The 14829-nt window shown below is 38.9% G+C and overlaps 1 protein-coding gene across 1 annotated transcript in view; it reads right to left on the minus strand.

The window, feature by feature from the left end:
* RELN (reelin) overlaps positions 1-14829 on the minus strand; it is a 446977-nt gene that overhangs the window by 25524 nt on the left and 406624 nt on the right. The window contains exons 47-54 of the mRNA XM_054017864.1: positions 13434-13574; positions 11442-11619; positions 8848-9041; positions 8131-8387; positions 6895-7049; positions 5506-5720; positions 3441-3618; positions 907-1082 (exon numbers count right to left, since the gene is read on the minus strand). Of these exons, the coding sequence (XP_053873839.1) occupies positions 907-1082; positions 3441-3618; positions 5506-5720; positions 6895-7049; positions 8131-8387; positions 8848-9041; positions 11442-11619; positions 13434-13574 (1494 nt within the window). The remainder of the gene's footprint in view (positions 1-906; positions 1083-3440; positions 3619-5505; positions 5721-6894; positions 7050-8130; positions 8388-8847; positions 9042-11441; positions 11620-13433; positions 13575-14829) is intronic.

Below are 14829 nucleotides of genomic sequence, written 5' to 3' on the forward strand. Positions count from 1 at the left end.
TATCTGGCAAATCCAATGCTTTCCCATACTCCCCTGATTTGGGGTGAGGAGAGACCTCAGGAGGAGGTTCCCTGGGCCATGTTGAAGTGTTAAATGCTTCATATTCACTTTACAGAAGCCTCATAATAGGCTTGAATTAGATGCTATGTACCACACCTTGATGCAAAGGAGTGAGTCTCTAGAGTTATTTTTGAATATTTGTCTTCCTTCAACACAATGCATACCCCTCCCAGCTACAACAATGTATGGGATTACATCCAGTTCCCCTGTAGTCCCGCATTACTAAACACAATTTGTATTTTTGAGGTAAACGACTTTGCTTGGCTATTTAAAAAAAACACCTTTTTAGTGCTCGTGAAATGTGCTGGTGATACACTCCTGGAGACCAAAATCTTCTGCAGGTGCTGTCCCCCCCCCCCTTTTAGTTCTGAGCCTTTTTGCTGAGACTAGCAACCCATGTGCTAACTAGTGCCAATTGTGGTGGTGAGGTTGTGATGTAGTTACCCGTCCACTAAAAACTATACGGAGACCACCAATTCCTCACTACTCTCCCACACCTTTGTCTGTAAATTGTCTATTTAGATTGTAAACTCGGTAGGTTAAGGACCTTCTCTTATATATCTACAAAGCAGCAAGCATACTGCGGGTGTTACACAAATAATATATTAACAACATAACTCATTTCATACAGTCAGTGAAAATTCCCCTATTGACCATAAGAATAAGAACTATTTGTCACTGCCTACCTGAGCTGACTCTACTCTGGTGGTGGCCCAGGCATAAAAAGTCTCCATTACCTATTATCAATCCACTGAACTGTCTCATCTCCTGCTCTGTTATTATTTAATGAAGCCCTCCATTACAACTTATTAGCTATGTCAAATTCTACTAGGTAACATGACATACTTGGCACCCCTCAAGTCCAGGTCTTGAGTGACAGCTTGCCTCACGGTATCACCTCCAAAATACAAAGCTGTATCCTCTGCTAGAATCCCACATTCAGTACAGGTGTTTCCACCTTCCAAGGACATCCATAAATCTGGTTTAATTTCTTCATTGTCAAAGCGCTCCTTTAGGAAAGTCTGCAGGAAGGAATGTGACATCTGAGGAACAACCATGAAGAGGCATCATACTCTTTAGCTTTTCTAATGAACCCAGCTGGAACTGACTTTCTAAGTATGTTTAAGAGAGACAAGTTGGGTGAGGTAATATCTTTTATTGGACCAACCTCTGTTGGTGAGAGAGACAAGCTTTCAAGCTACACAGAGCGCTTCTTCAGGTTCATGTAACTCAAAAGCTTGTCTCTTTCTCCAACAGAAGTTGGTCTAGTAAAAGATGTTAGCTCACCCACCTTGTCTCTCTTCAACATGGTTACAATAACACCGCAAACATAAGTTTGTTTAAAATACTCATGTAAATGTAACATGTTTTTTGCCTTTTTTGTGTGTGAGTTAAGGGTCACCAGCCTTTTACAGACACAATAGCTTTGTGGGCACAAATAGGGTCATTTAGATGTTCAAATGCCTGATATATGGGAGCAATTACTATTTGCAATTATTTGCTTTATGGTAATACCCAGACACACAATTAGGATCAGGGCTCCATTGTGCTAGATGCTGTACAAATATACAGTGACACATGGTCCCAGCCTTGCAGAGCATATAAGCATGTAGTCAGATATCTAAAATGACATTGACTGTATCAGTGCACAATTGTGCTTGACATTATTACCACCTGCAACACTGAAGGAGGCCAGGTTGAGGCTCTACTAAGAGGGAAACTGAGCCCTAAATATTTAAAAATAGATATATACTGACCAGTGCTGTGCAGCTACTAAAATATATATATTCACAAACATTACTTTGAATAAAAGATTATTTATTTTGATGCAATTCTTGACCCTTTTTATATTTTTCCCACAAGTACTTGTACAAGTGATGTGCTGGCCACAAGACAGAATGTGGAAAGTGAAAGTCTTGGACTACTTGTGAATATATGTTTATGTAATGGTTTGTGCCACAGGTATTTGTACAAAGCCCAGTTGGGAATCTTTCTAAGTTCCATGTTTCTATTTATAAAAGTTTTAGTGATGAAATCCTGGCCTCAGTGAAGTCAATGGCAGAACTCCCATTGACTTCACCCTATATTAAAAACCAGTCACACATCATCAATAAAAAATAACAAATACATGAAGACACAGATGAAGGAATTAATTTACATGCAACCCTTAAATGATCTAAAGCTGCTCCTGTTTCTACATCCCACCATGTTAGCTGGGTGTGTTGCAAGAGTCACCTCTTCTGGCAGGATAACAAAAGTAATGGCCCGTAAAGCGTCCATACCAATAATGCTCTGCAAGTAAATCTTTAAATTGAATATATGAAAAGTAAATGGCTTTAATCTTAGTGGAGAGGAGGGAAATTGATAATTTCCTATAAAGATGTGGTACTAATTTACATTTATGTAACTAGTACCTTAAAATACTACTACTACCACTAATAATAATTAATTATAATATTAATAATTCAAATAACACTTAAATTCAAATCTTGTGTAGTTTGCATTTCCTTTGGAAAAAATTGGTTCAACCAACATATCTCTTCTGTAGATTATGTACATACATTATCATGTATAAATATGGTTCAGAAAGCCTGAACAAGGTGAATACTGTAATTTTAATACAGTTTGGGAATTCTTAAAGTTTTTTTCTCAAAATATAAACAATATTTTAAATTGGAGAAATGTACTAAAGTCCTAAAACTATATTTTTGCCTACACTGTACTCTTTTGCTGTATGTCTGTGCATGTTACACACCATCATCTCAAATCTAAATTTCTTCAGCCACACAAATACCATTCCACCTTTTGTTGCAGTAATTTATTAACCTGGGATGTAGAGTACAACTGTGGAAAATTAAAACGATATGAAACTTTATAAGTTACTTAAATTAATTTAATATGATCTGGAGTTCAGTGCCTTGTTTACTTGTATCTCCCTCTTTATTATAAAGATGAATTTTCTATACTTGGTCTTGGTAAATTTATTGGTATTTGCAACAGCAGTTGTGTCCAGGAACTACATCAGGTTTATTAGTATTGTATTTGAGAACTGTTTTGTTCATTTACACATTGCAATGTACTGCAATTGTTAAATAGCAGTTTTATGTTTTTTTTACTTCAGAAGGAAAATATAGTGTAATTATTGGTGTTAGTGATAAGGTGATATTTCTTTAGATACCAATACAGAAATGATATCTTTTTAAATAGATGATCCAGAGCTGTACAGTTCAGATCTGAATGTAGATTTGAGGATCTCCAAAGTCTGAGAGGCGTCAAACCCAACGTTCCAGTTTGGGCGCATCTCTATTTTTTTTAAAGCTCCACTGATTCAATTTCTCTGTAACAAACTTTTGCAGTACTACCAAATGCATTTAAGTTACCTTTAAAGTTTGGGTTAAGTAGCAGTTTGGACCAGAGTACCCGGGATCACAGATGCACTGTTTTTTCAGGCAGTCTCCATGGCCTCTACAGTTGTCCAAACAACCAGGTCCCAGATAGAAATTATCAATGGCCCATTGAATATCTGAGTACTTCTGATAGAACCTAAACCTCACTGGACTATACATACAAGAATGAAGAAAAACAGATAAAGATAAAAAGATAACTTTACACAAATGAAAAATGTACACTATATACATACGCTTATGAACAGCACTGCATGGGGTAACAAATCATAAGACACTTTAGTAACAGGAGATATGTTAATTAAAATGTTTCTATAGGGCATATTAGTCATTCCTCTAATTGACTCTGATCATTCCATTTTAACATGTTGTTATTTAAACTATACTAGATTATAACTAAATAAAATGCACATTTCTTGTTTTCAGTTTAAAGAAGTTTTATTTTCTTTTAAAACAGAAAGAGATGTTTCATCTGAACTCCAGTATAAATCTTCTGATTTAGGCCCTAATCCTGTGAGTAGCCCCACTAAACACAATGGGACTATTCATGGCATAGGATCAGGGTCTTTTAAAATGATGTCTAGCATTCTTCATAGAAATCCATTTTATGTCGTGTATAGGAGATCACATAGAATATGTGGGCTAGATCTGTAAGAGCCACTGTCAACAGGTGACAGGAAAAAATATTGTACTCTAGTTTCTTCTGAGATGATTTAATTTTAAAAGGATTATTCAAATAATGCAATTAATAGATCCTAATGCTAGAAAAAATATATTGTTGCAATATGCACAGATAATTTGGGTAGCATTTTTCACTGTCTAAAATAAAAATTCCCCCTCTAATTCAGTTTGGGTTTCTGGAGAGATTGGAATATGCAGTACAGCTTTGGACTGCAGACAAGAAAGGATAATTTTGCAATTTGTTCAGACCATGAATCATTCTTAAGTTTGATATACCCCCCCCCAGGTGATTTTCATTATCACTCTATTGCCCTATGTTTATAGAAAGCCAAATCTCTTCTATCTTTCCTTTGAAGGGATGGAGCTGCCCTTTGAAAGTGTGGAAGTGCATCATCCTGCAAAACTGCATTAAGGAGAAGAGAGAAGCCACAAAGAAACATGAAATCTGATATGGCTCTCTTGTTTCTAGGGTGGCATGGGCTGGAGTGCTGCAAAAGCAGATTACTCAGTTGCTGGGAAGGAAGAATTTTGCAGTGCTTTCCAGCAAACTCTTCTGGAGTGGAACTTTGAAGAGAACCTCTTCCAACCCTTTTTGTAAGAGAGAAAGTTGCTGTGATATGGGCATATTGAAAAAAAAAAAACAGGAAAAAAATGGGGGGGGGGGAATTCTTGAACTTCAGAGGACACCCTAGGGAAAAAATGATGTCAGTAGGAACATAAATACCCAGTCAATCTGAAGAGTGGTTCAACCTTGAAAAGGGACTGTAAATGTTGCATCATAAGAGTCCATGTTCATGTTTACTCATTTTACAAGTAAATAAACTTCCCCCTTCAATTTCTAGCTCTGTAAACTCAACTAAGTATCTTAAACCAAAATTGTGCTCTTTCTGGCTCAGTGGGCCAAATTCTGCCCTTAGTTACAGCTGTGCATCTCTATTGCCTAAAAACATATGCAATTAGAATCTAGTTAAAAATTCCATTGGTATTGCACAAGTCAGAATAGAATCCAGCCCATTCTCATAGAGCAATGTTCACCCTGTATAGCGAACAGGAGCATAAATGAATAAACCCCTTTTTAAAATCAGTCAGCACTTAGGACTCCAAATAGACAAAGGGGCCCCAATTCAGCAAGATTCTTAAGCACATGCCTTACTTTAAGCACATGAATAGTTCCATTGACATTAATAGGACTACTCAGGTACTTAAAATTAGGTCTATGCTTACGTACCTTGCTGAACTGAGGCCATGGAGCAGATCTTTTGCATAAGGAAGTGCACATTGCCATGGTTTTCAGACTATTTAGTCCCCCTTTAATTCTGCATTGAACCCAAGGTAATGTGAGTAGTTGTTTCATACTTACTTGCCCACTAGGTTTTCAGGCAGTGAATAAGTTATCCTTTTCCATCCTTTTGTTGGAAAGAAGACAGAGGGCTGTGAAATACTCCCAGAGCATTTTGGATCTGCAGGTAAGCACTGAGGAACTAAATAGCTCCAACTCACACCAAAGTCAGTGGAATATTGCACATGGACTTGATTCTGTGCAATTTTTTCTGAAGTTTTACATCCAACAGAAATCTAATATAGATAAAAGCATATGTAAGTTGGTATTGTAACAGTTCTTACTATCAATAAAGAGCTGGAGGGATGATTACAGTTTAAAGATTTTTCAGCAAGAAAGTTGATTGGAGATTATGCTTTAAGTTACAGTAGTAACAGTTAGCAGCACTCGTATAGCACTTGTCATCCATAGATTTCATCATTAATCCCAATGTGCAAATAGGGAAACTGAATCCAAAATCCTACTACAAATCAATGGACCCTGATCTCATGACTCCCAAGTCTGGTGCATTATCCACCAAATCATAGTACCTCCCACGCAAGCTGCGCTCATCCTATTACTATCCCACTACAGCAAAAGTTAAGATACCAATATTCCACAGGGGAATGTTTAATAAAGGGTGACATTTCCCTCTTAGTGAAAAGTCCTGTGCAAGGTCCCTCACATCACTTAACCCTTGTGAATGTTCTATGTGGGAAACATGGGCAGAGAAGTTGCAGAGGGCTCCTCAGCAACTTCTGTATGTTGGTAGAGCCTCTCTATGCTGGGTTCAGATAGTCTGGTATAAAGGAGGCCATATGGGGGCAGGTTTGACGTGCGTGCACTGGAACTGTACTTACAGTGATTCAGTAGCTCCAAATCCTCATTAAAAGGATGTGGAAGGAAAGTGGCTGCTTTTTCAACCCGCATGCTGGAACAGTGACCACAAAGGAAGCGTAGCTATATTCTAGCCCTGTAGCCTGTTGGTGGGCTCACCCAACCCCCAAGGAGCAAACAACATGAAACTCAATTACTCCGACTTTGTGTGGTGACAAGTGAATTATCTGATGTGTAAATTTTGGTTAGTTGTCACTTCACTAATCATAAATGACAAAACACACTTGGTGTATCTGTAACAAATCCCATAGCTGCATCATGTTCTCACACCTACACCATCGGAAACAGAACTCAGGATTATCTTTGTACCCTGTCAGTCACATTAACACTGACAGCCTGCTTGTAGATCACCACTGGAGGGTAACATAATAACAATACGTGAGCAGTGCCACTCCTTTCAGTAGGGGGAAGTGGTGCAGACATCCTGGTCTATGCAACACATATCAGGCTGTTTCCTGTAAATCTGTCCTGCTCTGAGGAAAACAGGCTGTTTTAGAATAATTACGCAGAATATTTAGATTATAAAGATTTTACCTTGAACTGCATAATCCAGCCTTCTGTAGGAGTTAGGTCATGGGTGACTGCATAAACTTCTCTGCCATCATGGCTACCGCAGATCATAACACCATCAGGAGAGTCACAGAATCTTTCAATTGCGCACTCATCATGGAACAGCCAATGTTCATTCACTTGAAAACAAATATGAAAGTCAATATTGTATAACCACAACATTACCTAAAGAAAACAGCAAACGGTGTTTACCACTAAAGATGAGCAATGGATTAAATCTTTAACTCTATACAAACTATTTAGTATTGTTCTTTGAAAAATTCCAGAGTACTTTAGTATCCACCATTCCCATATGTCTATACTTAACATTTAGAACAGCCCATGCAATTCTCTGACCATAAACCTGTTCACATAATTTTCAATGCATAAGAATTAAGGACTTGAGAATTGCTCATAATGTTTTGCAATTATGTGGCATACATACCATTGCTGTCTTATTATATAATAATACTGTACTAAATAATATTCTCTTCTTAAAACAAAGTGAAGATCCTGCAATTGACTCTGTGTGAGCAAACCCCGGTAAGTTGAATGGAGATCTGTGAATGCAGAAGTCTGCAAATGTGGAGTCAATTGAAGAATCAGAGCACGTGTGACCAAAGCAATACCACAGTATCTTCAACTAATTAGTCCCACTAGCATGCGCAAATATTTCCTTATTTATATTTTACTAGCTGTAACTCAACAACTTAATCCCCTGGGTAACTATTTTAAAAATCGTTGCTAGCAAATGTCTGCAAAATAGGAAACAAATACTCAATGTAGGAAATCCTTTTAGAATAATGTGGCATTCAGTCAAATAATATTTGTTCCTGGAAACAATAACAGAAAATTCTGCTGTGCTACATGGTACAGAAATAAGAAAAAAAAATCTAGACAATTCTTTTTCTTTGCAGAGGAATGTCTCATAAGTGATTTCACTAGTAAGAAACCATTTTGTATAAAATATTGGTTATTTGAAAAACTGACTGTAAGATTTCTTTAAAATTTGTATTTCCTTTCCCCACATATTTACTTCCCTCTTTCCCTCCATGCACAGTTTGTAGATTTAAAAGCAGTTTGTTACATGTTGTTGGTTAAAAAAAAGAACAGTAAAGGGACTGGCTCTGACATCCATTGTGGTGAGACCAACAAGATCAGATTTAGAAGTAGCTGTACTGACTTCCTGCTCTTTGGCTCTGATCGATATCAAACTTTTACCTGTCGTTTTGTCTTCTGTAAACATGTCAAAAGCGATCCTCCCAATGGGTCCTGCATCTGCAGGAGAGCGTTCGTGTTGTGGGAGTGGAGCACTGCTAAAAGTGTCTAACATCACTGTCCTCTGATCAGCAGAGCCAGATATCAGCACATTGTCAATAGCCCAGTCATTCTGATCTAAGCCATCATGTTTAGGTTGCCACCAGCGGAAACGGGTTCCGAGAGCTTTGGCCTCATGAGGAAGGAGAATGTTCACAAAGCTAAAATGTAATAATGGAGATAAGTCATGTGACAGCCACATCTCAATCTCTTGAATTTTGAAAAGAAAAAACGAAGTTTTAAATAAGCAGCTGAATGGGGCTTTTAACAACAGTGGGCCAGATTCTTTGACCAAGTCCATCCTATTTGCCCTAGGATGCAAAGGGGTGGAATCTAACCCTAGCTCTCCCCACTGTAGGAGACTCTTCAATGGACAGATGCTATATGCATCCGAAGAAGTGGGCTGTAGCCCACAAAAGCTTATGCTCTAATAAATTTGTTAGTCTCTAAGGTGCCACAAGTACTCCTGTTCTTTTTACACATGCTTAACTGTAAGCACGCAAGTTAATCAGGTATATAAATGTTTGCAAGCTTATTTACACACAGCAATATTAGCAATCAGGGCAGATTCTTTATGAAAAATCCCAAAGAACTAATTAGTAGAAGTATATATTTACAAACCCGGGTTTGCTGAACTGGTCATAGAAAATTTCCATTAAGAGGTTCCAAGTAATGCCACCATTCACGGAGTACTCCAGGAGAACTCCTTGGTTCCGATTGTTAGGAGTTATCAGACATCCATACATGAAATAAAACTGGATGAATTCTGCATTAGTCAGGTTTAAATCCACTGTCACTAATAAACGGCTGCATCCCTAAAAAAAGAAAAGAAAACATATTTTTGTTGGTGTGGCTGTTCAGTTAAGACAATCACCAAGGCTCTGATGCTTTCAATGAATATATTCCTGAAAAATACATTTAATTATTTCATTACTCAGTTGTTTTATGGGAATTAAGTGGTATTTTAAAAGGCCAATCCTTTTAATGGAAAGGCTTCATAAGACTGAACCAATAATCTCAGAATCATAGGACCACAGAAATGTAATACTGGAAGGGACCTCGATAGGACATCCACTCCTCTGCACTGAGGCAGCACTAAGACCTTGGCTACACTACAGGGGAAATTCGATCTAAGCTATGCAATTTGAATTACGTGAATAGCGTAACTCAAATTGATTTAGCTTAGATCTACTTAGATCTACTTACCGCGGGGTCCACACTATGCGATGTTGACTCCTCCTACTCTTCTCAATCCGGTCGAGTACAGGAGTCGACCGGAGAGCGATCTGTGGTCGATTTAGCGGGTGAAGACCCGCTAAATCGATCGCTGATGCATCGATCACTGTTCGTTGATCCCCCGGTAAGTGTAGACAAGCCCCAAGTATTATCTAGACCATCTCTGACAGGTATTTGTCTAATCTGTTCTAACCTGTGGATGAAGATTCCACAGCCTTCCTAGGTAATTTGTTCCAGTGCTTAATTACCCTTATAGTTACTGAGTTTTTCCTTACATTTAATCTAAATCTCTCTTGCTGCAATTTAAGTCCAATACTTCTTGTCTTGTCCTCAGGGGATAAGGAGAACAATTTATCACCCTCCTCTTTATAACAATATTTTATGTGCTTGAAAACTGTTATCATGTCCCCACTCAGTCTTCTCTTCTCCAGACTAAACAAATCCAATTTTTTCAATCTTCCCCTCATAGATCATGTTTTCCTGACCTTTAATCATTTTTGTTGCTCTCCTATGTACTTTCTCCAATTTTTCTCTCTTTTAAAATGTAAATGATTATTTACAATTTAACAATTTTGCCAGAAGAATGGAACATACCATATCCTTTTTTTAAAATCACAAGTGTCATATGTAAGATTTTTTTTAACTTGTGAAGGAGATCTGATTTTATGTACATATACATGGAGCAAAATTTCCAAAAATGGGATCTAATTTTGCACCTGCAGCTTTGCATATCTAACTACCTGAATTGCAGGCTGCAAAGGTTGTTAGATGCCATCTCTCTATTACTTATGCCCACAACTGATTGTGGCTGAAAAATTTCAGGCAAGAAAATTAGAGACCAGTTTGAGGCTCTTAGAAAATTAGGACCATAATGTCATTCATTGCTCTTTTAAAACAAAAATGGTTTTGCTTTAGATCAGTAATTCTTAATTAGTTAATATTTGTCAAAGCTCTATGGACATGAAAAGGGCTAGACTAGACTACTAGGCTAATTCTACCTTGTAAAAAGCTTTAAAATATTACAAGTCTACAATTCAATTTGAAGTCCCATGTCACACCACAATAATTAATGCTAACACAGAATAATTAATGACCTGATCTGCAAACATAATTTCAATTAATTTCCATCTTGAAAGATGTGGATTTACTGTCATAAATTGCTATCTATATTTATATGTGTGCAATATTCAGGATCCACTGTATCTTTCTTTTCTTAAATCTAGATTATAAAAATCCTTATCCCCATCTTTTCAACACTGGCTGGAATAAAACACTTCAATTAACATGAAAGTCAACAGTCTGGTGTGTGTAGACCCTCAGGAGATGGAACAATTTTAATAGATTATTTTTACACCTTCTGTAATACAAACTGTATTTTATGAATCACTCAGGCTGCCCAGTGCATTCATGTGGTGTCAACTAACTCTTAATGGGAAAAAGCAGTGAAAAGTTACTGCTTTCAGTTTTTAGAAAATAAGATAGGTCTGGGACTCAGTTCTAAATATACATTAAATAGCCCCCCAAACAAGTATTTTTAGACTTTCTAAAGCAGTATTAATATGTACATGCAGTCTAGATAGCAGCAGCACCAGATCCTGTAGAAATATTCTTGCCAGAAGTACAAATAATCTGTATGAGCAAGCCATTGATGAATGAGTGGATATAAACACTTCAATAACATGGACTGTGCCTTGGTCTATAGGCTCAATTCTGGGGGCACCCTCTATGGCTTGTTTCAGAGAGCCTGCACATTGACCTTTCCTTGGCTGCTGGAGATGGGATGAGCTGAAAGAGATGTATCCATGTATCTCTATAGTATTTCTGGCAGGCACCAGTGCGGAGTCTGACAGAACTTGACCCCCATCAGGAAAGTAAATATACATTTTCCATTTATTTCTAATACCTTTTTTAGGTTACTTATTTATTCAGTTTTCTAAATCAATCACATTGAAGAGTTAACCACAGAGTTAAACACCAACCCCGCTGAAATGAAGTGCCATTCCAGATGCCACAGCTCCACAGACTGTGCTCAGTTTCCCTCCATTTACTGTTAGCCAGTTCTGATTAGATGGAGCTCGATTGAAGTTGTCCTTAAGTTGTGTTGGAAGGGATGCCTCTGGCTCATCACAGTAGAGCCCACCCCAGTGTTCATCACAGCTGCAAAGGAAAACAAACACAGAGTAAACTCATTTGGAAACATTTTCTACACCAAGACTTAAAATAATTTTATTCCAGCCCAGGGGAGCAAGAGGCCATTTGTCTCACCTACAAGCACATGCTTGGAGGAGTCACCCTGCTGCCTCCTTCTGAAGCTGTTACTGTTTAACAGGATATGTTAATTGTGTAAAGACCTGCATGTGCATGGTTTTAATTCAAGCTGATAATACACCAGGTACATAAGATATGTCTAACACCGAGCTTTATCATTAAAAGAAATGGTATTTTGGTAGACAAATCTAATCAAGATAATATGTCAAGCCTAAGCAAATAAGTTTAAGCATCTTTTGGTGCTAGAACTGTATATCATTTTCTAGTCAGATTTACAGAGGACAGATACTTTTACTGTAGCTTGTTTCACAATCCTAGGTTCTTGCTAATCTGTAACACCTTTCCACAATATAGCTTTCAGTCAGTGTTTCAAAAATGTAGACAAACATAAAGACATAGCCTGATATTATATAAACATACCTCAACAGAGAGATGTACTTTGGTTCTTTAGTGCCTTAAGCAGGGAGGCAGATACTGTACAGAAAATGTCTATGTTGCACTTGGCTCAGTGGATTTTCCTTCTAATGAACATGGTAAAATCATTCAGCTAGGAGCAATTTCTGCTGCCATTTGTGGCTGAAAAGAGTCCCAAATTCAGCAGAATGGGCATTGTTCTGCTGCCAGGGGGAAGAATTTTGGAAGCCTGTGAAGCTGTGTGTCTAGCTCTTTGGGGCTTGATGTGGACTGTCACACAAGAAGTTTTTTGGGGAAGGGACAGCAGGGTTCCATTGGAAGCTGCCAGCACGTAGCTTGGCATTAGATCATTGAGCCTACACCAGTCCTGAGGCTGAAGTAGCTGCAAACTGGCTTGGTGAAGAGATATCCAGCATCCAGTCAGTTGCTAGGGCTGAGTGCAAGGAACAGGATTTGGGGCATAGTGAACTGAAGTGAAAGCCCCATGTAATTCCAGGGATAATCTTTGTCCCTTTGTTCAGGGGAGTCCAGGAACTGCTCTCTGTGCACTCCTGAGGATGCAAATCATCCCAAAGTGACTGTGCCCCACCCAGGCAATGGCTCATGTACATATTTAAGTGCTGAGAGGGAAGTAAATGACATCAACCTAGAGCAGGGATCGACAACCTTTGGTATGCGGCCCGCCAGGGTAAGCACCCTGGCGGGCCAGGCCGGTTTGTTTACTTGCCGCATCCGCAGGTTTGGCCGATCACGGCTCCCACTGGCCGTGGTTCGCCGCTCCAGGCCAATGGGGGTGGCGGGAAGTGGCAGCCAGCACATCCCTCGTCCTGCACTGCTTCCCGCAGCCCCCATTGGCCTGGAGCAGCAAACTGCGGCCAGTGGGAGCCGCGTGCCAAAGGTTGCCGATCCCTGACCTAGAGGATAGAACAGCTTGTACACTGCCTTTGGGCACCAGGGAGCTGGTGGAAGGATTAGCACCATCTCTGTCTAAATTCTCCTTGGTGCAGTCCCAAACCACATTGTCATCAGCATGGCCCTGTATCTCTAAGGAAAATCTGGCCCGCAGGAAGTCAGAAGGGATTCACTCACACACTCCAATATGCCCACCTATCCTCCTCTTAGAATTTTATTTCCCCAAGTGATGCTGGTGCCTCTCTCTGTTTCAAAGAAGAAATTCTGCTTTTCTTTAAAAATAATACCTCTTCCAAGCAATTTCCTTGAAATCACACACTAAAATGGGAATGAAAAATCTACATCACTACTTGCCAGAGGGAAACAGCTATACTTACACACAGTTCCCTTGTGTGCACCTCCCGTGGCCACTGCACATATCTATACAGCCATCCCCAATGTAGACATTGTCTATAGCCCATGTTTGCTGCTTGTCAAATGGAGCAGGCTGGTGCCAGCGGAAACGAGTTGCTTGAGACCTTTGGGAAAGAAAAAAAATACAAACGTAACTCTTCCAGCTGTGCTAAACCCTGTTTTGATTAAAAGGAAATACAACTGTGTATGTTCACCCAAACCTGGACCATATTTATAAAGATGATTTATTTACTAACTGAACAAACAAGGGCTGGCTCAAGTGAATTACTGGGCCACTTAATAAGGCCCTCTGCTTGTAAGGCCAAATGTTCACTATGCAGCTTCTCTTCCCACCCTTGCAAAGCTGCTCTGCTGTGCCTGGAGGACAAAGGGAGTTAGTCCCAAGGAAACCATGAGATGATACAGGTCATCATAATGAGCAATGGTCTCATGACAGCCGCTGTCAAGTTTTTGTGTGCATTACGGCAGAGGGGAGATTTAAGGAGGGATTTGAAGGAGAATAATGTGGAGGATGTTTACAAGGAGCTCATCCCATGCATAAGGGGCAGCATGACATAAAGTATGAAGATGCTTGCTGAAAAATTTTAAAATGGACAGTCAAGACTGGCATCATTAGTGGAATAAAGGTGGGGTCAACGTATCAAGAGCATCTTAGAGACAAAAGGTACAGCAGGGATAGGCCACAAAGGTCCTTAAAAATGAAGACAAGTAGTTTGAGTTTAATTCAGTGCAGAAGGGGGAGAAAATGGAGGTATGACATGGCCGAAGGGATACGCAAAGAATTTCACACTGAAACTGTAATCAGTTCCTGGTGGAGTGGGGTCCTGTATGCTGTAGGTTTAGCAGCATTGTCTGAACTGTCCAAACCAAAATGCCAAATTCAATCTTGACTTTGAGAGAAGTCTGGATCTAGATCCACATCAAGAGGAAAATTGTGGTCCCACTGAAGGCAATGAGAATTTTGCCATTGACCTTAATGGGGCTAGGATTTCATCCTTAGTTAGGCACAGCCTGCTTGAAAGTAATCTGAACACAATATGCATGCTAAAAAATAAAGACATTTTTTGTGATTTCTCATCAGTGTAGTTTCCAGTCTGATTTAGTATATGTTTTGCTGTACTTAGACAGTAGATGGCAGCATCAAACTACATGTTGCTTTATTCTGAGCACAAAAATAAACCACCTATTAACAAGTAACAGAAGAAGATTTGTGCAGAAGAAAAACAACTCTTTTTTTTGGCTGGGTCAGTGATGGATATCAGTTTTATCCTAACTTTTTAAAGAAAGTAATTAAACATTTTACTGGGAACTGGTACTGGTAATTTCCCAGTTCAAAAATTAAACAAATTTAGTTTCAGA

The sequence above is a fragment of the Malaclemys terrapin genome, chromosome 1 (assembly GCF_027887155.1).
Source record: "Malaclemys terrapin pileata isolate rMalTer1 chromosome 1, rMalTer1.hap1, whole genome shotgun sequence".
Classification (NCBI taxonomy): domain Eukaryota; kingdom Metazoa; phylum Chordata; order Testudines; family Emydidae; genus Malaclemys; species Malaclemys terrapin.